This window comes from Bos indicus, chromosome 2, assembly GCF_029378745.1.
Source record: "Bos indicus isolate NIAB-ARS_2022 breed Sahiwal x Tharparkar chromosome 2, NIAB-ARS_B.indTharparkar_mat_pri_1.0, whole genome shotgun sequence".
Taxonomy (NCBI): Eukaryota; Metazoa; Chordata; class Mammalia; order Artiodactyla; family Bovidae; genus Bos; species Bos indicus.
In genome coordinates, this window is record NC_091761.1 from 130,761,448 (window position 1) to 130,788,314 (window position 26,867).

Here is a 26,867-nt window from a genome sequence, read left to right on the forward strand (position 1 = left end):
AGTGGTGTGCAGGACGCTTCCTGGAGACTGGTTGAGACGTCGCTTCCCCCGCGGCGCCAGTGAGGACGTGGCCAGAGAGAGCCTCGAATAGCGGCTTCCCCTTCCTCTGCCCGACAGGCGAAAAAGAGAGGGGCGACAGAGGGGCGAGAGAGAGGCGCGGGCGGCGCAAAGGCTGCTGGGAGCGCGCGCATGCGCACGCCGCGGCGGGGAGTACACCCTCAACGTCTGCGGACGCTGCGGGCGTCGGGTGTCGGCGGCGGCGGCGGCGCTTTGCGGCTGGTCGTGCGGGTCGGGCGCGGGCGGGCAGGCACGGCGGCTGAGGCGCGCACAGGTGATTGACTGGCCAGCTGGCTGAGGCACCGCCTGGTCCTCATTGCTGGCAGGTGGCGGGATCCATTTGGGCGGCGGTGGAGGCGGCGGCGGCAGCGGTGGCCGGGCTCAGGAGGCACTCCCTGGGCCAAGGCCATGGCACCGCGGCTGCAGCTGGAGAAGGCGGCCTGGCGCTGGGCGGAGACGGTGCGGCCCGAGGAGGTGTCGCAGGAGCACATCGAGACCGCCTACCGCATCTGGCTGGAGCCCTGCATCCGCGGCGTGTGCAGGTGAGGCCCGCGCAAAGGGACTCGCGCCCCTCCTCGCGCCGGACCTTGGAAAACCAGACCGTGGGGCAGCGGTGGGGGCGGGGGTGGGGGCTCCCGTTGGGGTGGGGAAGGAAGACGGCGGCCCATTGCGTGCCTCTCTAAGGCTTGGAGAGAACCCCGTGGAGGGCTTCCTCCTCTCCGCCTTCTGGGCGACCCGGGAAAGGCACAGCCTTGCAGGGCTGTGCACGGAGGTGATGATGCTGAAAGCCCTTCAGAAAAGGTTCTGAGTACTTACCTCGAAGATGGCGGTGGGGATGGTTGAAAGCAGGAACTGGAGAGCTTCGCAAACGTTGGTGGTCGTTCCATCCTGGCCGCGGCTCGGCGTTTGGTTTTAGAAAACTGGGAACTTGGAAGTGTTTTTCATCATTGTCTTGTGTTGGTGTCGACGCTGAAGGCTGGGTCCTATTTTTGGGGTAGGGCGGCTTTAGGAAAACGCATATAGTTAGCCTGCGTCATCGGTACCCTTCATCTCCAGTTGACATCCCCTCTTTCACTAATTTAGTAATTTTTTTAGCCTTTTTTTTTTTCTTACCGCCCCCCCCCGCCCCCCGCCCGGGGGAGGGGTCGACTCTGACCCAGTACCGTTTTGCCAGGTACACAGTATGAGCTGTGTTGGTGTTCTCCTTCACTTCTGCCTAGCCTTCGAACCTTCTTTGCCTTTCCTTTTAGATCGAATCCTTAGCTGTTTTTTGCACGTTTTAACGCGGGAACTATAGTTTGTGTTCCGGAGTGTTGTGGAATTGACTTAGCCAAGACAGGCATGCTTCGTATCCTTTTAGCGAGTACTCAGTAAAGACTTCCTGGAGTTGTTACATTTCCAGGCAGGACCCCGGAGGAATGGAAGTCAGGGTCTCAGATCTGAAGCTTTAAAGTCTCGTGTGGGAAGTGAAACGAGTTAGGGAGCTTCCATAAGGCAAACGAATAATTCCAAGTTCTGATCGTCTGGCTCACGAGGAGGGCAACAGGCAGTACTGGAATGACATAGCCTGTATAATGGATAAGCTTCAGTCAGTTTCTCCACCTACTTTCCAGAGTAACCAAAAAATAGAAATTGTTTCACTATAATAGTTTTGATTTTAATAGAAAGGAGTAGAAATTGGCTGAGTTCACTATAAGGGAAATGTCACAGAGGTGAGTTTTAAGCTGCAACAGTAGCAAGGTTTATATCCAAGCATTTTTTTTTTTCTTAAACAACATCACTCATTTAAAATGTACAATCCAGTGGTTTTTAGTTGGTATATTCACAAAGTTGTTCAGAACACAACTCAATCTGACCTCACCCCCCCAAAAAAGCCCTGTACCCATTAGCTTGGCACTTGTAAACCACCTCCCCCACCCCAAGCATGCAAGTAATCACTGATCTACTTTCCACCTCTAAATTGGCCTTTTCTGAACATTTCATGTAAATGGAATCATACAGTGTGTCAACTTTAGTGACTTCTTTGACAGCATAATGTTTTCAAGAATCATCCATGTTGTAGCATATGTCAGGTTTCCATTTCATTTCAAAAAATTGTAAAAGTTATGTAAAACGCACAGTGAAATTTACCGTTTTTAAAGTATACAATTCCACTGCATTAAGTTTCCTTACATATTGTACAAACATCACCATTGTCTCCTTCCGGACTTCTTCCATCGCCCTAAAAGGAAACTCCATTTCCATTAACCTAGTCACATCCCACTTTCCCTTCCTCCATCCCCTGGCAAGCACTCATTTTTTCATCTCTATAGATTTCTTTATTCTGGATATTTTATATTAAGTGGAATCATAAAATACGTGGCCTTTTTTTGTCTGGTGTTCACCTAGCGTAATGTTTTCAAAGGTCATCCATGTTACAACACGTGTCAATACTCTGTTCCTTTTTGTGGTTGAATAGTATTCCACTGTTGGACATAACACATTTTGTCTGTTCATTAGTTGATGGATCTAAAAGAGTTTCCCGCAACTTCATGAGGGATAATTGACAAATACAGTTGTACATATTTAAAGTGTACAATACGAGGGACTTTCCTGGTAATCCAGTGGCTAAGATTCCATGCTTCCATTGCAGGGAGCCCAGGTTTGATCCCTGTTGCGGAACTAGATCCCACATGCCCCAGCTAAAGATCCCATGTGCCTCAACTAAGACCGCCTGCAGCCAAATCAATATTTAAAAACCAAAGTGGACAACATAATTTGATAGGCATTGTGGAGTGATTACCAGAATCAAGGCAACGAACACCTCACAACATAGTTAAATTGATGGGTATTTTGGTTGTTCCCACTTTTTGGCTGTTGTGAATAGCTTTGGTATGAATGTTTGTGTGCAAGTTTTTGTTGGAACACCTGTTCTTTCGTTCCTTTAAGTATTTACCTGGGAGAGGAATTGCTGGGTCATTTAATAACTATGTTTAACACTTTGAGGAACTAATTGTTTTCCAAAGCGGCTGCAGTAGTTTGCATATAATGTATGTCGATTTCAATTTCTCCATCCTCACAGTTTTTTTCTTATAGCCATCCTAGTGGATGTGCATTGGTATCTCATTATGCTTTTGATTTGCGTTTTCCTGATGACTGATAAGGTTGAGCATCTTTTCATGTGCTTATCGACCATTTGTAGATCTTTGGAGAGGTCTTTTCACATCTCTTGCCCAGTTTTAAAATGAGATTGTCTTTACTTTTGAGTTACAGCTTTTCATATATTCTCAGTATAAGTCCCATGTATTTGCATATATTTTCTCATTCTGTAGGTTCTCTATTTCCCTTTCTAGTTAGTACCCTTTGCGACAAAAAAGCTTTTACTTTAATATACCATTGACTCTGGGGCTTGTCTGGTGGCTCAGTGCTAAAGAATCCATCTGCCAGGCAGGAGATAGGTTCAGTCCTTGGGTCGGGAAGGTCCGCTGGAGAGAGAAACGGCAACCCGCTCCAGTATTCTTGCCTGGAGAATCCCATGGATAGAGCCAGGTGGGCCACAGTCCATGGGGTCGCCAACAGTCAGACAGGACTTAGCTCCTAAACGACAATAACAACGCAGCAGTTTTATTTATCTTTTGTTTTGGTCACTTGTTCTTTTGAAACCAGGCCTGATCTGAAGTCCAAGCAGTTTTTATTTAAATATCAGAAAGATTTCTCCTACCCTTTTGTTTAAGCATTTCTTCTGACTCTTAAGATGAGATTAAGTAATTAAGATATTATCAATATCTTTTAAACACTTTACAGAAAAATTTTCAGTGAGATGCCAGAGCTGAAGAAGTGTGTAGCCACAGGCAAAGACAAGATGACTCAGGACTATTTACCTTCTGAGACTGCTTAGTACAGTCACAGCATGAAAGCAATCTATACTAAATCTTAGGTACAAAGAATTCTGCAAATATTTTGTCTTAATTCTTAAAACCAGTAAGGATTGTAGTCAAATCAGTCCCTTTCCCGTGGTTTCCCCAGTGGCTCAGACGGTCAATCTGCCTGCAATGCAGGAAACCTGGGTTCGATCCCTGGATCAGGAAGATCCCTTGGAGTAGGAAATGGCAACCCACTCCAGTATTCTTGTCTGGAGAATCCCTTGGACAGAGTAGCCTGGTGGGCTACAGTCCATGGGGTCGCAAAGAGTCAGACACGGCTGAGTGACTAACACTTTCACTTTCGAGTTCCTTGCAGTAAAACTGTTCGGTGAGGGATATGCAGCTTTCATATTGCCCCATTTTGGTAGATTTCTCATGAGAGTGGTGGTTTCCTTTACATTCCTACTACCAGTGTGTAAGAATGTCTTGTTTCCATAATCAACACAATATGTTAGTCAGACTTTTTCATCTGATAGGTGGGATATGGTGTCATATTATTTCTTTTTGTGACAGTTAAGATCTTGATTTGAATTTTTAAAACCTGAACTTACACTTCTAGTTGTATATAGGAGTGTAATGTCTGTTTTGTTTTCATCAGAGAAACCAAAACATTTCAGAGATGTAATGCATTCAAGAAAGTCATCGTTATGCCACTGATTTAACTGTGCCTCATGGATAGTGGGATCTTAGTTCCCCAATCAGGGATGGACCCTGGGTCCCTGCATTGAAAGCACTGAGTCTGAACCACCAACCGCCAGGGAATCCCTTGTTAGACCAGTTTAAGAAACACTTAAGTGACTGCCCCTGGCTCTAGTCTAAACCCCTTAGTAAGGACTGTTGGACCTGATGCTTAAGTTTCTATTGAGCCTTTCCTCTTTGATGTGCTGGTGATACCTTTTCTCTGTTGGTGCACTTTCTCTCTCACTTTACCACTTTTGCCTTGCTAACCTGTCCCTGATCCTCAGAAGAGGTCAGGGAACAGATTTTTTTAAATTAAAAAAGTCTTATTAATTATGGCAAAATTTAAGCATACACCGAAGTAGGATTTCCCTGCTGTTCCAGTGGTTAAGAGTCCATTTTTGCACTGCATAGGGTGTGGATTCAGTCCCTGGTCAGAGAGCTAAGATCCCTATGCCATGTGATGTGGGGGAAAAAGAGAGAGAGAGAGATGGTATAATGACACCCCACGATCCCATACAGCTTTATCAGTTATTGACCCAAGATGATCAGTTGTTTTGTTGCTGAAAACTCAGCTCTTTGTACACCTGTGCCAAATTGAATTTGGAGGTCGTTTTGGGTGAAGTAGAAAAGTATAGCTTTATTACTTTCCAGGCAAAGGGGGCCATAGTGAGCTAATGCCCTCAGAACCTCGTGTCCCAGCTTGGGGATCAGTTCAGTCACTCAGTCGTGTCCGACTCTTTGTGACCCCACGGACTGCAGCACGCCAGGCTTCCCTGTCCATCATCAACTCCCAGAGCTTGCTCAAACTCAGGTTCATCTAGTCGGTGATGCTGGATCTTAGCTGTGGCTCTCAGGATCTTAAAGCATTGTGTCTTGAGGATCTCATCCTCTGTCGTCCCCTTCTGCCTTCAATCTTTTCCAGCATCAGGGTCTTTTCCAGTGAGTCAGTTCTTCGCATCAGGCGGTCAAAGAATTGGGAGTTTCAGCTTCAGTCCTTCCAGTGAATATTCAGGACTGATTTCCTTCAGGATGGACTGGTTGGATCTCCTTGCAGTCCAAGGGGCGCTCAAGAGTCTTCTCTAACACCACAGTTCAAAAGCATCAATTCTTCGGTGCTCAACTTTCTTTATAGTCTGACTCTCACATAGTCAACTCATATAGACAAGTCTATATAGTCCAGTTCTTGGGGAAGATAGAAGTCTTATCGTAATTATTCAAAAAGGGTGTGCTCACCTTGTGGACAGTCTTCTGAGGGGTTAGTGGTGAGGTAAAGAGGAATCACCTTCAGGTCCAGCTGATCTGGGGTCTGCATGCTTGTGGGCAGCATGCATGCCTGCTCAGTTGTGTCTGACTCTGCGACCCCATGGACTGTAGCCCACCAGGCTCCTCTGTCCATGGGATTTTCCAGGCAAGAATATTGGAGTGGGTTGCCATTTCCTTCTCCAAGGGGATCTTCCCCACCCAAGGATGGAATCCTCTCATCTTTCTCTCCTGTTGGCAGGTGAGTTGTTTACCACTGCGCCACCTGGGAAGCCTTGTGGGCAGTATACCGAAGTTAACTGGTAGCTTCTCCCACCTGGAGGGGCTCTCGGGCTCTGTGAGATAACTCAAAGGTATTGTTGTGTGTCCATTGAGGGGAAAACAGGACCTTGCCCCAAGGCTGCTCTTGACTGTTTCTCTCCCAGCCCCGCCCTTCCCTAATTAACGACTGCTCAAGTCTGCCCTTCAGAAGCAGGGAAGGTCAAGGAGGCTGAAGGAAGGCTGTTTCCTGGAGTCAGAAATGGGGGCACAGAGAGACCTTGTCCCCAGGAGCCCAACAGGGCCCTGCGCCGCGTCAGTTTATTCTCAGTGAATGATGTACTTTCATTACTTAACACAACTTTAAAGATTTCCAGTGTAATGCGTGTTACTGGTTTAGGAAGTATTCTGTGTTCTATGAAACCTGTGTCTGTGGAGTTTTGTTCTTTATGTGTCTCTGCTGTTCTACACCAGCACTTGCAGGATTACTTAGTATAACCAAGCTTTGAATGAAAGTGAGAAACCTCCCCTTAATCTCAGGTTGAGCTGGTATTTGATATTTTTCATTTTCTTTCTATGTATCTGTTAAATTCAACAAATATTTATTATATGCCATGCAGAGTAGTCATTCTTTATTAAGAAAAAAATTTTTTTCCAGCATCTCCTGTGGTCTAGGGTGGCTCTGAAATAGAGCCAACTGAGGTTAAAGTTCCTTCATTTGCCATTTATTTTAGAGATAAGAAAGATATAAACAACATAATATTTACTTTCACAAAAGGAGACAGTTTGAAAATGGACCTCAGCAATGTCCTTTAGAGTCCTGGATCGGTTCCCCACCCCCCCGCCAGTTATGGCTAAAGCCACAACTAGAAATTGTTTTAAATTCCATTAATGTATCTTTGTTGTACTGGGTCTTTGTTGCTGTGTGGGCTTTTCTGTAGTTGGCAGTTAGCAGGGGCTGCTCTCGTTTTGCAGTGCGGGGCTTTTCATCACCATGGCTTCTTGTGGAGTTCTAGGGCTTGCAGGCTTAAGTACTTGTGGCACATGGGTTTAGTTGCCCCATGGCCTCTGGGATCTTCCTGGGCCAGGGGTTGAGCCCCTGCCTCCAGCATTAGCAGATGGATTCTTCGCCACTGGACCACCAGGCAAGTCCTCCCAATTGAAAAAAAGGTGCCTCGGATCTTAGTTGTGGCTGTCAGGGTCTTAAAGCATTGTGTCTTGAGGACCTTTTTGTTGTAGCTGATGGACTCTCTGTGGTTGTGGCTTGGGATTTCTAGAGTGCTTGACTCAGTAGTTGGCATGTGGTTGGCACCCCACTCCAGTACTCTTGCCTGGAAAATCCCATGGACGAGGAGCCTGGAAGGCTGCAGTCCATGGGGTCGCGAAGAGTCGGAGTCGGACACGACTGAGCGACTTCACTTTCACGCGTTGGAGAAGGAAATGGCAACCCACTCCAGTGTTCTTGCCTGGAGAATCCCAGGGACGGGGGAGCCTGGTGGGCTGCCGTCTATGGGGTCACACACAGTCGGACACGACTGAAGCGACTTACCTTTTAGTTGCTATGCTGCGCATGGGATCTTACTGCCGTAACTGGGATCAAACCCGTGTCTTCTGCACAGCAAGGCGGACTCTTAACCACCAGACGACCCAGTTTTTTGTTTGTTTGTTTGATTTTTACTTTGTGGGTTTTGTCCCTTTTGATTCATAGAATGAGGTACGGGTCCATCTTTATTTTTGCTTTTTACTAAATGGGCACTCAGTTTTCTTAAACCATTTATTGAATAATCTAATCTTCACCAGCTCTAGTTGAGAGGCCGTCTTTAGTTATTTTCTTAGTGGTCCTGCCACAGGGCATGTGGGATCTTGGTTCCCAGCTAGGGATGGAACTCACGCCCCTTCAGTGGAAGCACTGAGTCTTAATCGCTGGACCGCCAGGGAAGACTCAAAGGCCACTTCTGTTATATGACAAATTACTGTACGTATTTGGGGACGTACAGTACCCCATTCCCTTCCGCTGATTCTACTCAATATCCCTGTACTAGGATAACAGTTCCAGTTACTTGCCAGCATTTTTAAAATACCTGATAAGGCAGGAGCCTTCTTAAATTTCTCTGTGAAGGACTTCCCCCGTGGTCTAGTGTTTTAAGACTGAGCTCCCCATGCACGGGGCCCAGGTTCCACCCCTGACTGGGGAACTAGAGGGCCCGTGTGGCAGGCCGGTAGACAGCAGCTTAAAAAAAGGCTCAAAAGTTTTCTAGTGGTTCTTATTCAACTAAAATTTATATTTTATGTACAGAAAAGTGCACAAAGTCATGAGATTTACACTGGGTGAATTATCACACAGGGAACATATATCTCATGTATCTAACAGCAAGATGAAATAAAACGCTGCTGTGGGGACTTCTCCGGTGGTCCAGAGGTTAAGATGCCGCGCTTGCCCTGCAGGGAGTATTGGTGTTCAGTGGCTAAGAATCCGCTTACCGATGCAGGGACACGGTCTGATCCCTGGTCCAGGAAGATCCTCGTGCTGCGGTGAGAAGCCCTGATATCGCAACTGTAGAAAAGCCTGCACAGAAAGGAAGACCCAGCTCAGCCAAAATTAAAATAGAGAACTTAAAAAAAAAAAAAGACAACACACTCGCCTTACTTTGAACACCAGAGATTATCTACCTTGTTTCGAACTTTGTATACAATTAATTTTACATTGTATTTCCTCTGGCCTCTTTTGCTCAGCACTGTGAGATTCATTCATATGGTGAGTAGCAGCAGGATGTTCATTCTTAGTCATTTGCAGATCATACACACGCACGAGGGATCTTAGTTCTTGACCAGGGATCAAACCAGAGCCCCCTGCATTGCAAGATGGTTATTCTTAACCGCTGGAACGCCAGGGAAGTCCTTACATTCAGTGTTTCTGTTCACAACTCATTGTCCAGAACTTATTTCATTGGTGCTGCCAATCCAGAACGTGTCTAGAACAGGGTTACTTGGCAAATGGCACTATAGTCCACCACTCACGGTGCGTTTCGCTTTCCTCAAATGACAACTTTTCATGCTTAGAGGCCATTTGTATGCCTCTTTCAGCAGCTTCTTGTGTCCTTTGCCCATTTTTATTTGGGGTTATTAGTCCTCATCAGTTGGTAGGCATTCTTTTTTAAAATACTTGTATTTTTAACTTCATTCTTGCCTGCGCTGAGTCTCCTCAGTGTGCTCTGTGCAGACTGTCTCTAGTTGTGGCAAGTGGGGGCTGCTGTCTGGTCGGGGAGTGCAGGCTTCTGCTGGCAGCGGCTTCTCTTGCTGCCGAGCAGAGACTCTAGAGGGCACAGGCTCAGCAGCTGTGGCTCTCAGGATTAGTTGCTCCTTGTCTGTGGAATCTTCCTGGACCAGGGATCTCACCCATGTCCTGTGCATTGGCGGGAGGATTCTTATCCACTGGATCACCAGGGAAGTCCAGTAGGAGTTCTTTATGTATTAAGAGATTATTTCTGTGACATGAGTTGTAAAAAGAATTTTTTAATTGTATCATTGTCTTTTTTATTTCCTCTTGTGGCTGTGCCGTGTGGCATGTGGAACTTCCTTTACCAGGGATTGAACCCATGCCTCCTGCAGTGCAAGCACAGAGCCTTAACCACTGGGCCACCAGAGAGGTGCCTATACCATTGTCTTTTGACTTATGGATTGGTTAGCCATGCAAAAATGTTTTATGAGATTAAATTAATGGATCTTTTGTGACTTCTAAACGTTGAGTCATCAGCTCAGTCCTTTTTCATACCAGTGTGTAAAAGAAATTTGCTGGGTTTTTTTTTTAAATGTTATTGTGGTTTTAATTAATGTTTAAATCTTTGATCCAGTTGGAATTTGTACTGAAGTGATACTGTGAAATGAATCCAATTGTATCTTTTTGCAGGTAGCTGCCTGCTTGCCCATCCCTGTTTATTAAAGATGATGTCTTTCCTCCACTGATGTGGACACCTTTGTTGCATGCTGAGTTGCCCTGTGTTTCTGAACTTTTTGTTACAGTGTTTTGGTTTGGGGGTCTTTGTGATTCAGTATCTTGTAGGACTCATGTCTTTACTCCACTGATGGGGATACCTTTGTTGCATGCTGAGTTACAGTGTGTATTTGGGTCTGTTTCTGAACTTTTTATTTTATTACATTGTTTTAGTTTGGGGGTCTTCCTGATTCAGTATCCTGTAGGACTTAATCCTTCCTGATTGTTCTTTTTAGGAGTTGTTTTGTTTTGGCTTTTAAATTTGTGTTGTGTTCCATAATTTGTCTGCTTGATTTAATAATAAAAAAAATCTTCGAATTTTTTTTGGACAGTTTACAATCCAGGAAGATGAAGATGAGCCATGTTCACTCCATGGCTGAGTTTGAGCAGTGTGTCATAAAATGCTTTTAAAAAAAAACCAAGCAGGAGTGAGTAGATTAAGTTTGATTTTTTTTTTTTTTTTTTTTTCAGTTTGAAATTGTGCTGGTGGGAGGAGGAGGGACTCTCCTTAGGGGTCTGGTGGGGTGCCCTGTGGTGCCCTTTGAGAGGCTGCTGGGGCACTGAGCTGTGTTCTCTTTTTATTTTCTTTCCTAGTAGAGGACTTACTAATATTGTTTTAATAGCTACTTTGCTTTGGGGGGTTTTCTAAACTTGTCTTCCGTGTGTGCACAATCTTGTCCGACTCTGTGCGTCCCTATGGCTTGTGGCCCACCAGGCTCCTCTGTCCGTGGGATCCCCAGGCACGAATTCTGGAGTGGGTTGCCATGCCCTTCTCCAGGGGCTCTTCCCGACCCAGGGGTTGAACCTGTATCTCTTTTGTCTCCTGCATTGGCTGGTAGGTTCTTGACCACTGGCACCACCTGGAAAGCCAGCAGCAGCCTTGAAAAATTGTAAACGTTTAGGTGAAGGATAAGAAGCCTTTTTGTGTCCAATGATCTGACCTTGGGACTCTTTCTCATGAAAAAGAGCAGCTACAGGGCTGGGAAGCCTGCTTCGGGCGGTGGCTGCCTGTGTGAACGAGGTTTCGCGAGGACCCTGATGCCTCGTCGTCCTCTTGGCTGTATGTCTCTTGTGTCCTTTTGGTTAGAATTCAGAATTTCAAATAAAATCAGGTTGTTAGGTGAATGAAAACTTAATGGATTTCCAGTTGTGAATATTCTGAAAGCAGTCATTGCTAGTGGTTCCCATCCTTCCTTTAATAAATATTTTAAATGAAGCCACGTATATCCAACCCTGTTCCTTACCCCCCCTCCACAAAAACAATCAGTACTGAGTGCTGTTGCCCTGAACCCTTGCGTCAGCCTTTATCTTGCGCGTTTCTCATCTCTCGGTTACAGCGTCTATGTTGTTTCTCTGCTTCGCTGCCGCTTTCCGCCAAGAGCCAAGATTTAGACTTCGAAAATGTCCCATTTAAAAAAAATTAGAAGCTTAAAACTTAGTAAAAATAGGAGGAGCTTGGTGAGAGTGGCAGTGATTGGAAAAGCAAAACTTGTGAAATCTTCAGATGATTCTGATAAGCCACCTTGCTTGAGAAGCATAACTAGAGAACCTTTTTTATGTTTTTGTCAAACGGCTGGTAATGCCTTGGTCTTTTCTTTTCTCTTTCCTGTTGGGCTTTTTATTTTGGGGTATAACCGATTTACAATGCTCTGATAGTTTCAGATGAACAGCGAAGGGACTTAGCCATACATATACATGTATCCATGTAGAGGGTCTTTCTAAAGTTCCAGTCTAGTTCTTTTTCTTCGTAAAATTGTGTATTGGCTCCTTGTTGTTTCTGGAATAAAGTCCGAGCTCTTGCCATGCATGGTGTTTGAGGGCTTCTGTGATCTGATCCAGCTCCTACTTCTCTGCAGCCTCAGGGGCTTTCCCAGGGGCTTTCGCCTCTCCCCAAAGCCTCCAGCTGTGATGAACTGCATCTGCAGGAAGATTAACGTGTAAGCCTCCGTTGGTTTTGCCTCTCCAGCCTGTCTCCATAGGCTCTCCTCGGCCTGGGAGGCTCTTGGGTTCTCCTCTCACATGCAGTGAGTTCCTGTGTGCCCTTGGAGACGCCCAGCTTGGCAACAGCCCCCTCCTGTGGGGTTCCTGCTGAGCTTAATGCCAGTGCAGCGCTCACTTTTCTGAAGCTGTCCTTTGTGAGCGCTTCTTTACTGCCTGGGACTTTGTCTTTTATTTTGGTATATCCTGGGCTGGTCGGACATGACTGAAGCAACTTAGCAGCAGCGGCAGCAGCGGGTCCTGTAATTCTTATCCGAGCATATCAACTTGACAGAATGTGTGGACCTGTAGAGTCTAGTTGCTTTTAGAAGATGATAGGTTTTGGTTAGAGAGTCACATTGTTGACTTTCACTCAGGGCACTGTGACATATCTTGTGGAAAACTGATGCTGGTAACGTCGACTGATAGCAACTGGAAACGGTCCCGCAGCAGCACTCCGAGCACAGATCACCCAGACTGATCACAGCCGCTACCTCTTACCCAGTACCACTTCTACCCTTGTTTTCATCATCCTCTCTTTCTGGCTAGAGGCAGAAAGGGCAGAATAGTCTTATTGTCTCATGTACTTAAGTGTTTTTATAAACGTGGGCTTCAAAGGGGATCCAGATTAAAAAGATCAGAAAATTTTAGTGTTCACCTAATCCCATCCCCCTTGTTTTATAAATGAGGAAACAGGGACTTTTTCCTCTGAGCAGAGTCATGGCAGGGATTGGTTTTGTCTTCTTTCGACTAGCACGTAGGACACGAGGAGCCAGGGAAGGTTGAGTCAGCCGCCAGAGCTCTGGAGAGGGCTTGAAGTCAGGCAGTGACTTGCTGTAACCTCTGCCCTCGCCCACCTGTCAAACGGTGGGGAGGCTTCTGAACTCCTCCTGCCTTGTTGGCATCTGGCGAGGGACTGTTTTGAGATTATGAAATGACAGAGGGACGAGAGCGTTCTTGGTTAGAGGGGACTAGTTTGGAAGGGAGTTCCTGGACCTAACTAATCCTAAGCAGCCACCATTCTGGTAAGAGTGGCGGCATTCACAGTTACAGGCGATTTGAAATTTTCAAGGACAGTTCAGTCAGTGGTTATTATTGGAACCATTTCAGTAATATTCGTCTAACCTGTTCTCTGCATGTGTGTGTATGTGTACACACACACAAATCACTTTCAGAATCTGGTGCTGCGTTAGGCAAAGCTTTAGTATGGTCAGGGGTCTTCCCCAGAAGCAGGAGAGTTGGCTTGTTGCCGTTCTTCATTGATTTCTCCCTGGGCTGGGTGTGAAACGAAGCCAGAGAGCCAAGAAACTAAAAGGTGTTGAGGGAGAAAAACAGCGATAATAACTCTTTAAGTGATCACGCAGAGAGTAAGATCTCCACCCTCCACTCCCATCCAGATAATAAATTTTCTCTGAACTGCACAGCAACTGTGTGTTCAGTGACTATTGATTTCTGTCCACTATGCTGGATGGTGTACTTCTAAATGACAGATGGTTGGAGATCCGTGAAAACAGAACCAAAACTACCACTCTTAACCTGTGGTGAGTGTAGAAGAAGCTTAAATCATTTGTACCCCTGGATTGTTAGCCTACTTTTTTTTGTTTGTTTCTATGTTTTTTACCACTTTACAGTTTTTTTTTAAATTATATAACTCAACTTTACTTACTTTATAAACTTTTTATTTTGTATTGGGATATAGCCAATTAAAAATATTGTGATAGTTTCAGGTAGACAGCAAAGGGATACATGTACATGTATACACTCAACCATATATATACAATGTGTCCATTCTCCTCCAAACGCCCCTCCCATCTACGCCTGTCACATAACATTGAGGAGAGTTCCCTGTGCTGAACAGTAGATCCTTGGTTATCCATTATGACTCTCGCAATCTGTACGTGTCTATCCCACACTCCCTAACTATCCCTCACAGACAGTTTGACTTGTGAGAAATTGTTTCCTTTTTTTACAGTTTTGGACATCACTACAGATGTCTCCTTTTCCTTCTTGCTTGCACCATCTAATCTGTTCCCAAGTCCTGTTGATTTCATTGCATTGCTATGCTTGGATTCAGCTTTCTTTCCTTGCTTGCATTGCCACCAAACAGGTTTAGGACTTCATCTCTCACCAGGAAAATCGTTGTGTTTCTCTGTTCAGCTTCAATCCATCACTTGCATTGCTACCAAAGTGTTTATTGGCCTAAAAGCACAGCAGGTGATGTCCCACAGCAGGGTATCAGACCACACGTTTCGGAACCTGCCCCCTGCCTACTCCTGCAACCACTTGGTGTTCTTGTATCCATAGCCCCAGGAAGAAAGTAGCTGTTAGAATTCTTCATTTTGTTTCATTGCCACAGTGGCAGACATTCTGTGGACAAGTGCCTAAAAGTATTGAAACAAAATCTTGGTGTCATTTAACATTTTGAGGTATTTTCTCATGTTTCCCCAAAAGGGTCATGTTTAACCATGGACAGTGACTCTCACTTTACCCTGATTCATCACCAATTTTTTTTTTTGCTAATTCTATAAGTGAAAACATTTTTCATGGCTGTTTTACGTTTGCATTTTTCCAGAGCGGAGATGTTTCCCCCTGTGTTTGTTAACTGGTCTTATAGGAAGGCTTAAGGAAGCTTTTTAAGAATTGGGAGATTTGGGAATTCCCTGGTAGTCCAGTGGTTAGGACTCATTTGTACTGCTGTGGCCCTAGATTCAATCCCTAGTAGAGGAACTAAGATCCTGCAAGCTGCGTGATGTGCTTACTTAAAAAAAAAAAGAACTAGGGGGTCTGTCAGGCTGAAATGGACATTGGCTCTTGACGTTAATAACAGAAAAAGCTTTATTTAGTTAGTCTGTATTTGTTAGGGCTTCTAGATACAGGTAACGGAAACTTGAAACTAACCTCGTGTAAGGGAAGTGCCTCAGTTAAATCTAAGGAGGTGTTTTAATTCAGGAAAGATATGAACAAATAAATCAATGCTAGGGCAGAACAAAGCTGGTGAAGGTAATGGAATTCCAGCTGAGTTATTTCACATCCTTAAAGATGATGTTAAATGCTGCACTCAATATGGCAGCAAATTTGGAAAACTCAGCAGTGGCCACAGGACTGGAAAAGGTCAGCTTTCATTCCAATCCCAAAGAAAGACAACACCAAAGAACTGCTGCACAATTGTGCTCCTTTCACGTGCTGGCAAGGCAGTGCTCAAAATCCTTCAGGCTAGGCTGCAACAGTATGTGAACTGAGAACTTCCAGATGTACAAGCTGGATTTAGAAAAGGCAGAGGAACCAGAGCTTAGATTGCTAACATCTACTGGATCATAGAAAAAGCAAGACAAACGTCTACTTCTGCTTCATTGACTATGCTAAAGCCTTTGACTGTGTGGATCACAACAAACTGGGAAATTTTTAAAGAGATGGGAATACCAGACCACCTTACCTGCCTCCTGAGAAATCTGTTTATACAGGTCAAGAAGCAACACTTAGAACCGGACATGGAACAACAGACTGGTTCCAGGTTGGGAAAGAAGTACGTCAAGGTTGCATATTGTCACCCTGCTTATTTAACTTCTATGCAGAGTACATCATGAGAAACGCTGGGCTGAAGGAAGCACAAGCTGGACTCAGGATTGCTGGGAGAAATATCAATAACCTCAGATATGAAGATGACCCCACCCTTATGGCAGAAAGTAAAGAAGAACTAAAGAGCCTCGTGATGAAAGTGAAAGAGGAGAGTGAAAAAGCTAGCTTAAAATTCAGCATTCAGAAAACTAAGATGATGGTATCCGGGTCCATCACTTCATGGCAAATAGATGGAGAAAAAAGGGAAACAGTGACAGACTTTATTTTCCTGGGTTCAGAAATCACTGCAGACGGGGACTGCAGCCATGAAATTTAAAGACACTTGGCCCTTGGAGAAAAAACTATGACAAACCTACACAGCGTATTAAAAAGCAGACCTATCACTTTGTTGACAAAGGTCTGTCTAGTCAAAGCGATGGTTTTTCCAGTAGTCTTGTATGGATGTGAGAGTTGGACCATAGAGAAGGCTGAGCACCGAAGAACTGATGATTTTGAACTCTGGAGCTGGAGGAGACTCTTGAGAATCCCTTGGACTGCAAGGAGATCAAACCAGTCAATCCTGAAGTATTCATTGGAAGGGCTGATGCTGAAGCTGAAGCTCCAATACTTTGGCTACCTGATGTGAAGAGCTGACTCATTGGAAAAGACCCTGATGATGGGAAAGATTGAGGGCAGGAGGAGAAGGGGACGACAGAGGATGAGATGGTTGGATGGCATCACTGACTCAATGTTCGTGAGTTTGAGCAAACTCTAGGAGGTGGTGAAGGACAGGGAGGCCTGACTTCCTGCTGTCCGTGGGGTTGCAGAGTCTGACTTGACTTGGAGACAGAACAACGGTAAAGGGCAGGGAGACACTTGGGCTACGGAGCTAAGGAGGGGTTTGGGAACCTCTTTCACCTATTTCTCATGCAAATCAGCAGGTTGATTTCATTCTTAATGTTGGGACAACTACGCTTCCAAAGTCCCACGCATCCCATAAGGCCTGCCACTGAAGACGGATTGTTTTGTTTTTTTCCCTTCTCTCAGTTCTTCTTTTAAATATTTTGTGAGGTTGTTTTTGGGTTCTGGATGGGAGCTGCGTCTCAGCAGCTCTTGCTAAAACCAGAGGAATGGAGGAACAGTTAGCCCCAAATTAAAAAAAAAAAAGGAATGTGGGGAAAGCTGAAGCAACTAGGCACACAGAGCAATAGGCATGCACCACACAGAACAAAGCCTAGTCTTGAAGCCAGCTGACATGTAAGTAAGTGAGATAGTGGGGTGGAAAAGAGCCAAGGGGGAACCGGAGTGACTGTTCTCCGTGCTTTGTTTTGTGATTCTGTTTTCCCTGATGCCCCTGTAGGCAAAATGACAGATTTCTGGGAAGAAGGATAACTGGGTATAGTTACAGAGTTGTAAGAATGTACTGTTTCAGAGAATGTACTCTTTCAGAGAAGATGAGTGGCATTACTCTACCCAGGTTAAATCAGAACTGCTTGTGACCTTGAAAAATTTGATGTTTAAGCCAGCATTAGCAAATCCAGATGCTTTCTAGTATCCTAGTAAGTTATAAAAATTTGAGTCAAGTGGCTAGGGTATTTACACATCAAACATGTAAACGTGTGTACCTACGTCACGCACGTGTCTCAGGCTCCTTAATCTGCCTCCTGTGCTCTCATAAAAAGAAGAGCGAGTATTTTTCTCCTGTAAGACAATTGGTACAGACAGGATGATGCTACTTGATGCCCATGCTGCTTCTGCGCACACGCTTAGTCGGGTCCAACTCTCGCGACGCCGTGAACAGAAGCCCGCCACGCTCCTCTGTCTGTGGGATGTTTCAGGCAAGAATATGGGAGTGGGTTGCAATTTCCTCCTCCCGGGGATTTTCCCAACCCAGGGATCGAACTGGCGTCTGCCTGCACATCTTTCTGTCTTTTTGTACAGTTCGTGAGGTTCTCATGGCAAGTACACTGGGCTGGCTTGCCATTCCCTCCTCCAGTGGATCACATATTTTCAGAACTGTCCGCTGTTACCCGTCCATCTTGGGTGGTCCTGCATGGCATGGCCCATAGCTTCATCAAGTCACACAGGCCCCTGCACCACAGCAAGGCCGTGATCCGTGAAGGGGATGTGCTAACCGTCGGACCGTTGCACCCATCTCCCATGCTAGTAAGATCATGCTTAAAATGTTGCACGCTAGGCTTCAGCATTATGCAAACCAAGAACTTCCAGATGTCCAAGCTGGCTTTAGAAAAGGTAGAGGAACCAGAGGTCAAGTTCCCAACATTCACTGGATCACAGAGAAAGCTAGGGAATTTTAGGAAAGTATCTACCTCTGTTTCATTGACTAAGCCAAAGCCTTTGACTGTGGATCATAATAAACTGTGTAAAGCTCTTAGAAATGGGAATACCAGACCACTTACCTGTCTCCTAAGAAATCTGTATGCGTGCAGGTCAAGAAGAAAGTCAGAATCCTGTATGGAACAACTGGTTGGTTCAGGGTTGAAAAGGAGTATGACAGGGCTGTCTGCTGTCACCCTGTTTGTTTAATCTATACGCTGAGCACATCATGAGAAATGCTGGGCTGGATGAGTTACAAGCTGGAATCAAGATAGGCGGAAGAAACAACAGCAGCCTCCGATACGTGGATGACACCACTCTTATGGCAGAAAGTGAAGAAGAACTAAAGAGCCTCTTGATGAGGGTGAAGGACGAATGTGAAAGAGCCGGTGTAAAACTAAACATTAAAAAAACTAAGATCGTGGCATCCAGCCTTGTTACTTCATGGCAAATAGAGGGGGAAATGTGTAAGTAGTGACAGATTTCCTCTTCTTGGGCTCTAAAATCACTGTGGATGGTGACTGCAGCCGTGAACTCAGAAGATGTTTGCTTCTTGGCAGGAAAGCTATGACAAACTTAGTGGGTTGAAAAGCAGAGATACTACTCTGCTGACAAAGGTCTGTATACTCAAGGCTATGGTCTTCCCAGTGGTCACGTACGGTTGTGAGAGCTGGACCGTAAAGACGGTGGAGCGCCGAAGATTTGATGCTTTTGAACTGGGGTGTTGGAGAAGACTCCTGAGAGTCCCTTGAAGAGCAAGGAGATCAAACCAGTCCATCTTGGGAGATCAATCTACTCGTTGGAAGGACTGATGCTGAAGCTGAAACTCCAGTGTTTTGGTCATCTGATGGGAACAGCTGACTCATTGGAAAAGGCCGTGATGCTGGGGAAGATTGAGGGCAGAAGGAGAAGGGGACACCAGAGGATGAGATGTCTGGATGGCATCACCGATGTAATGGACACGAACTTGGGCAAACTTCTGAAGATGGTGAGGGACAGAGAGACCTGATGCGCTGCAGTCCATGGGGTCGGAAAGAGTCACGACTGGGTGATTGGATAGCAGCAGCTGCCTGCATACCTGTAGTCTGCAGCTGATGGCTGTAAAAGGAGCTTGGGGGCATTGGAGACTGACTGGGAGAGGTTTTCTTCTACAGGGGGTTTCATCTAGCTGTCTGTACTTGGCATCTGCTGTGCTGCTTGTCTCAGTGCAGTCGCTCAGGCATGTCCAACTCTTTGTGACCCCATGGACTGCAGCCCGCCAGGCCTCCCTGTCCATCACCAACTCCCGGAGTTTACTCAAACTCATGTCCATCGAGTCGGTGATGCCATCCAGCCATCTCATCCTCTGTCATCCCCTTCTCCTCCCGCCTTCAATCTTTCCCAACATCAGGGTCTTTTCCACTGAGTCAGTTCTTTGCATCAGGTGGCCAAAGTATTGGAGTTTCAGCTTCAGCATCAGTCCTTTCAATGAATATTCAGGACTGATTTCCTTTAGGATGGACTGGTTGGATCTCCTTGCTGTCCAAGGGACTCTAAAGAGTCTTCTCCAACCACAGGTCAAAAGCATCAATTCTTCGTCGCTCAGCTTTCTTTATAGTCCAACTCTCACATCCGTACATGACTACTGGAAAAACCCTAGCTTTGACTAGATGGACCTTTATTGGCAAAGTAATGTCTCTGCTTTTTAATATGCTGTCTAGGTTGGTCATAGGTTTTCTTCCAAGGAGCAAGCGTCTTTTAATTTCATGGTTGCAGTCACCATCTGCAGTGAGATGCAGTGAACTCCTGTATTACAGAGCAGATTGTAATCCAGTCATTTTGTTGCTCAAGTTGTTCCAGATTTGGGCACTGGGAGCCCCATCCAAGCTCTTCCTTTTAACATGTCCCCTCACTCTTTGAGTACATTCTTACTTAGGGGGCACCGCAATATGTCCATGTATATCTTGTACTTTCCCTGCCCAGCCTTCAAATTGACTATTTCTCCCCGGAGCCCTGGGTTCTTCCATTGGGGAATATTTAGACGTTAAGATCTGGTTGCTGGCTGTGTTCATGTTACTGCTCTTAGGTCCTCGGCTGACAAAAAGGCTGTCTCGTTTAGGCTGCCCAATTAAATCCAAATTTCCGATAAATAACAAATACTTTAAAAAATATAAATATATAATTTACCTGAATTCAAATCACTGCTGTCTTGTACTGTATCTCACAACACTAATCCACCTGTTCATACGTGTTAGGACCCATATGGATTTAGATTTAAACCTGTTATTCCTAATGAACACTGTAGGGTTCACTTTATTCTTTCTTTCATTTGTAACTTCCCTCTCCGAAACTTGACTCCCTTCCTCCTCAGTATGTATTTACTTATTTGTTCAACTGCAGAATGCATAGATTTAAGTTTCCGATTTGTTAAGCTGTGTATCTTTGAAAAGGTTCTTCATTGTTTTCTTCCCTTTATCTTGATCCTGACACTGCTAAATGAACTTGCCGAAGACTTGAGTTCAAGTTACTTGGTAGTGCCCCATCTTCTTCCTTTCAGGGTATGTTACTCAACTAAAAGAGTCAGTTTGTGCTCCTCTTAGAGTTCCTTCCACCCTTAACCGATAGTGTGTACCATTCACATGGCCCCCAATTCAGCAATGTATGAGACAGTATGTTCAGGAAAGGACCACACACCTCTTTTTTTTTTTTCCCATCTTAATTCCACTCATGCTTTTTAGGTAACCACTGTCACTAGTCTCTGATTTACTATTATTTTTTAAATTGAGGTACAGTTGATATAAAATGTTGTGTTGAGTGTTGCTGTACAACAGAGCGATTCAGTGTTCCAGCAAGCAGATACATGTATGTTTTAGTTCTCCATCTTTCTTACACTAAAGAACAGCACGCTGTAAGTAGCTCTTGCAATCTGCTCCTTACTCGCTGCGGTACCCTGGAAGCTCCTCTGCTCATTTAGTGGAGACCATCATGCGGTTTTGCTGTCGTCGTTGCGTCGCGCTCCACCGTGTGGATGTACCGTATTGCCTGTGTCTGGCCCTTTAAACGCAATGCTGTGATGAGTAACTATTGCACGTGTTTCTGCACTGTTGGAGATGTGTCTTTGCGGTGAATTCTTAGAAACGAGACGGATAGGACAGTGAGTAGGTGTGTGTGTAGCACATTTGTGAGCAGTTGTGAAATTCCCCTCTGTAAGAGTCCTACCAGTTTGCATTCTCATCAGGGTAAATGGATTCTCTTTCCCCAGAGCCTCGCAAACCAGATGTGATACTATGCTTTTTCTGTTTTGCTAATCTAATAGATGAAAGATAGAATTTTTAAAAAAAATAGTATCATTATAGTTTTTCTTTTTCAAATTATATAGTTTTAATTTGCATGTTTCTTATGAAACTGTGGTATTTTTTAATTATACAATTTTTTTCCATAGACGAAACTGCAAAGGAAATCCAAATTGCTTGGTTGGGATTGGTGAACACATTTGGTTGGGAGAAATCGATGAAAATAGTTTTCATAACATTGACGACCCCAACTGTGAGAGGAGAAAAAAGGTAAGCCATCGCTTTGTAAGAGATTTCCATATGGTATTCCTGTGTGCTTTGTTCGGTGCCTTTGGTCGGAAGCCATTACTGATTTCACGTAACCTATGCAGCTTTAGGATCAGTAGTGGAATTTCAGACTCTGAATCACGTGAATTGGAGCAGTTATTAATGATGTGCGGGTAGCGATGTAATACAGTAAACGTTTAAGAATAGTTTTAGTTCAGTGCTGATTCTGTGTTTGCCTTAACGTAGCATTTTTTACTTAGAGCAGAGCTCTTTTTAGTCCCTTTAAGTGTGAAAGTGTTAGTCACTAAGTCGTGTCCGAGTCTTTGTGACTCCATGGACTGTATGTAGCCCACCAGGCTCCTCTGTCCATGGGATTCTCCAGGCAAGAATCCTGGAGTGGGTTGCCATTTCCTTCTCCAGGGGATATTCCTGACCCAGGGATTGAACCCGGGTCTCCTGCCTTGCAGGCAGACTCTTTACCGACTGAGCCACGAGGGAAGATACCTCTTTAAAGGAGGTGGTAAGTCCAGAGAACAAGCTACCATAGTGATATGATTTGGCCTCCTTGGGCTTATATTTTTACATGTTATACAACAGATAGTTTTACTTTTTTTGTAACGTACATTAATATTAATCATAAAGCCTGGCATTTACAATACAGTCACCCGTATAGGTATTTTCTCTCTTAAAAAGAATGATTCTTTGTAAGTTTCAGAATTCTCAGCCTTATCTTTGAAAAAAGTTGTAACTACCTTCTTCTAAAGGCTTCCCAGGTGGCTCAGTGGTAAAGAATCCGCCTGCAATGCCAAAGACACGGTTTGATCGCTGGGTTGGGAAGATTCCCTGGAGAAAGAAATGGCAATTCACTCGAGTATTCTTCCCTGGACAAATCCCATGGACAGAGGAGCCTGGCAGGCTACAGTCCATGGGGTCACAAGAGAGTCGGATACAACTCAGGGACTAAGCAACAAACTTCCTCTTACCGCCCCCACCCCTCCCCCCGCAATCCCTCAGATGTGTAGGATACAAAATAATTTATCTGAAAGTTTCACTTTGTCCGTCTATTGAATGCTGACCTCTTAGGAAAAACCTGTGTAACACATCTTCACACTGATGTTTCCTAGAGCTCACTGTTCTCCGAGTTACAGGTTTAAGTGGCTGGAGACTAGTGATGAGTGGCGGTGCTGTCCTGAGTTTTTGCCCACTCCTGTAGTCAGCCCACATGGGGCTTTCAAGACCACTATCCCTTAACCTTCTCTGAGAGAGACTTATGGGATTGAGACAGTTTAACACATTTTAGATTAAATTTTAAAAGCATTTGGCATAATTTTCTTATTTTAGGAGAAAGTTCATTTTATAACTAAATTTTTCGTGTCCATAGAACTCGTTTGTGGGCCTCACTAACCTTGGAGCCACTTGTTACGTCAACACTTTTCTCCAAGTGTGGTTTCTTAACCTGGAGCTTCGGCAGGCGCTCTACTTGTGTCCAAGCACCTGTAGTGACTACATGATGGGAGACGGCATCCAAGAAGAAAAAGGTGGGTGGGGAAGGGTGTGGGGAGGGCTCACTCCTGAGCTTACTGCCAGCTAGACCGCTTTGAGCCAACCATCGAGAGGAAACCTGAGCTACCGGTTTTTCGCTGTAATACACTGTGATTGCAGTCCATTAGATTCTAGTGCTTGATAGAAATCAGTCAATAAAACAGACAAGGTTACTCTTCTGCCTGGTTTGAGAGGCTTAATAAATACTTCAGTGTAACCACAGCCTTTTGTTTTGATTCTCAAAAAGGCTGACTTACAAAATACCCTCTAAAATTAAGATTAACCTACTTTGGCAAAGCAAGCCACTAATAATGTGAGTACACTTGTTGCAAATTTAGAAACCAGTTTCATACTGTTCCTAGTGGAATTATTTAGTTTTTTTCCTGCATAATATGTGGATTGTTATTCCTAATTAATACATCTATTTAGAGGTTTTTCTCTGAGATGATACAGTGTAAGAGCTCCAAGTTGGGAACTTTTCTGACTCTCTGTAAATCCGGTACTGGCGTTTATGTGATCTGATTTGGGCTCGTGGCCCTTGCCTTTGACTCTGAAAGAGAAAAAATAGGATTCCTAAGCCCCACATCTTCCTTCTTGCTGCTCTTTAGACAACAGTAATAGTTTTGGTCCTTATTAATAGTAATCTTTGCTTCAAAATTCTTAAGTTTGTTTCCCTAAAGCTATAGTTCTGAATATGTAAATCTAGATGAATGGTACAGAAGGTAAAGAATGAATGTATGTAAAGGATGAGTAATGGAAAATGGATCCTTTTTAATTTTTAGCATTGTTTTTGCTGAAATATAAATTTACCAATGAGAAATTTATATTGGTAAATATAAATTTGCTAAGAACAAGTGGACACTGAATTTCTATTTTGTAAAATAATGTACCACAGACTCCTTTGGGAATTGTGGTTTTAATATGTGTCTTCGAAAGATGTGATTTTTTTTTTAAATTTCTAAGCACTTGTTATTGTTTAGTGGTTCAGTCCTGTCCGACTCTTTACAGCCCCATGCGCTGCAGCACGTCAGGCTTCCCTGTCCTTCACCATCTCCCAGAGTTTGCCCAAACTCATGTCCATTGAGTCAGTGATGTGCCATCCCACCATCTCGTCCTGTGTTGTCCCCTTGTCCCCTTGTCCTCTTGCCTTCGGTATTTCCCAGCATCAGGGTCTTTTCCAGTGAGTTGGCTCTCCTCATCGGATGACCAGAGTGTTGGAGCTTCAGCATCAGTCCTTCCAATAAATATTCAGAGTTGATTTCCTTTAGGACTGTCTGTTTTGTTTTTTAATTTCTAAACACTTAGATTTTAATATTCAATCAAAGTCCTTAACCTTGTTCTCTGATAAGAGTGTGCATTTCCAGGTCCTGTTAACAGACTCAGTGCAATGTAGTGAGAAAGCTTTGGGTTGGAAATGATGGGATCTGAGTTCTAGTTCCAGCCCGTAGAAGGCAATGGCACCCTACTCTAGTACTCTTGCGGGGAAAATCCCATGGATGGAGGAGCCTGGTAGGCTGCAGTCCATGGGGTCACTGAGGGTCGGACACGACTGAGCGACTTCACTTTCACTTTCCACTTTCATGCATTGGGGAAGGAGATGGCAGCCCACTCCAGTATTCTTGCCTGGAGAATCCCAGGGATGGGGGAGCCTGTTGGGCTGCCGTCTATGGGGTCGCACGGGGTCGGACACGACTGAAGTGACTTAGCAGCAGCAGCAGCAGTCCCAGCCCCATTCTGGCCTTATTTTACAGATAGGAAAACCAGCACAAGATAAGTATTTAATATCTCAAGTAGGATATAACCTGTAAAATAAGACATTTGGAGTTGATATAGACTTACTTGAATAGTTTTCAATATCCTGTAAAGTCCCTGCATCCCCAGGAAGTAAGATTTTTATCTTTATTTTACAAATGAAATGTTGGCTTCCTTTTCACAATGGATGCGTCACAATCAGTAGTAAGAGACCCTTCAGACCAGTCAGGAGACAGAAACTACACAAAGACTTGAACAAAGAATTATTAACAGAAAATTAGAGTGATAGGGGAATTGGTTAGCAAGAATTCAGGGTGACTTGAAAAACACAGACATAGCAGATAGGGGAGCAGCCACCAACCCTAGGGCTGAAAAAGAACACACAAGGAGGAGCCGTTGAGCCCCGCTGACCAGCTTTGAGGTCCAGACCTCATTGGAGAACGCGCTGCCCAAGCTCACTTTTGCTGTTCAGTCGCAAAGGCGTATCTGACTCTTTGCAACCTCATGGACTGCAGCACGCCAGGCTTCCTTGTCCTTCGCTATGCTCAGATTCATGTCCATCAAGTTAGTGATGCCATCCAGCCATCTCATCCTCTGTCGTCCCCTTCTCCTCAAGCCCTCAGTCTTTCCCAGGATCAGGGCTTTTTCCAATGAGTTGGCTGTCGCATCACTGGATGGCCAAAAAGAAACAGATACCTCAGTGGGTTTCCTTGCCGGAAACAGTCCTCAGGGAGTTACTGGGCCTTGGAATCCCCTATGCAGAGTGTCCGGATCATTCACAGGGCAGTCATTCAAGAGGAAGTATCCTACCAGAGACATCCCACTGAAATTACTAGAGGAATCCCACTGAAACTACTAGAGGAGTTGCTGTTTAATGAATTAAGAGGGAGTTTGTTGGCCAGGGCTGGCTAAGAGTGGGCAGAGCCTGACAAGATGCACAGTGGAGCCCTCCGGCGCCCTCTACTGACAAGAGTCAACCTTGCACTAGCTGGCGAATGAGGAATCTTTGCAGAGCTCATATTTGTTGGCACAGAGCAGGCAAAGAAGGGTAGATTTGGAGCTGAAAGTCAATTAGTTGATAATGGCAGCACAGAGGGAAAATTCAAATCTTTTATTCAAGGGCTCTTGATCCATGCTTCCTATTTTCATACCTTCCCCCAACTGATGACTTAACCTGGTGGCTCAGATGGTAAAAGCATCTGCCTGCCATGCAGGAGACCTGGGTTTGAGACCTGGGTCGAGAAGATCCCCTGGAGAAGGAAATGGCAACCCACTCCAGTACTGTTGCCTAGAAAATCCCATGGACGGAGAAGCCTGGTAGGCTACAATCCATGGGGTAGCAAATAGTCAGACACAACTGAACAACTTCAGTTTCTTTCCCCAACTCATTAAAACGTGAAACTGAATTTTAGGATTCTTACCAGTAAATTGTTGTGTTGTTCATTCAGGTTTGAATCAATGTGCTTGAAGATTGCTATCATTTGTTCTGTGGCAAGTTCACATGAATGGGGGTTATATTAAAGTATTTAGCAAGTAGTAAATATGGTGAAGTGAAGAGGTGAAGTGAAGTCGCTCAGTCGTGTCTGACTCTTTGCGACCCCGTGGACTCTAGCCCACCAGGCTCCTCCACCCATGGGATTCTCCAGGCAAGAGTACTGGAGTGGGTTGCTATTTCCTTCTCCAGGGTATCTTCCCGACCCAGGGATCTAACCGAGGTCTCCCACATTGCAGGCAGACGCTTTAACCTTTGAGCCACCAGGGAAGCCCATAGTAAATATAGTATATGGCTTTTATTGGATTGGAAGTTTTGGTGGGATTTGATACTCTAGAAACTGTAGTCATGATCATTATTGTCATTGTGACATGGGTAGGCCCTTGGCTTTAGGGAATGTATATGGACAGCCCAGGTTACCTCATTACTTCCAAAAGATGTGGTTACTAGTTTCTTTCAAAGTTTAAAAAAAAATGTAATAAAACTAATTTAGTTTGGACGTAAGGTTTTTTAATTATGTCCTC

At 44.7% G+C, this 26,867-nt stretch overlaps 1 protein-coding gene across 5 annotated transcripts in view; it reads left to right on the top strand.

The window, feature by feature from the left end:
- The first annotated feature begins 260 nt into the window (after positions 1-260).
- Positions 261-26,867, top strand: part of USP48 (ubiquitin specific peptidase 48) — a 72,875-nt gene continuing 46,268 nt past the window's right edge. For 3 of the 5 annotated variants that reach the window (XM_019981932.2, XM_019981950.2, XM_019981941.2), the window contains exons 1-3: positions 262-599; positions 21,440-21,560; positions 22,939-23,095. In XM_019981932.2, coding sequence (XP_019837491.2) covers positions 466-599; positions 21,440-21,560; positions 22,939-23,095 — 412 coding nt within the window. In that variant the 5' untranslated portion in view covers positions 262-465. Of the gene's footprint in view, positions 600-21,439; positions 21,561-22,938; positions 23,096-26,867 lie in introns of all 5 variants that reach the window. The other 2 variants (XM_019981965.2, XM_019981957.2) reach the window with 1 other exon arrangement.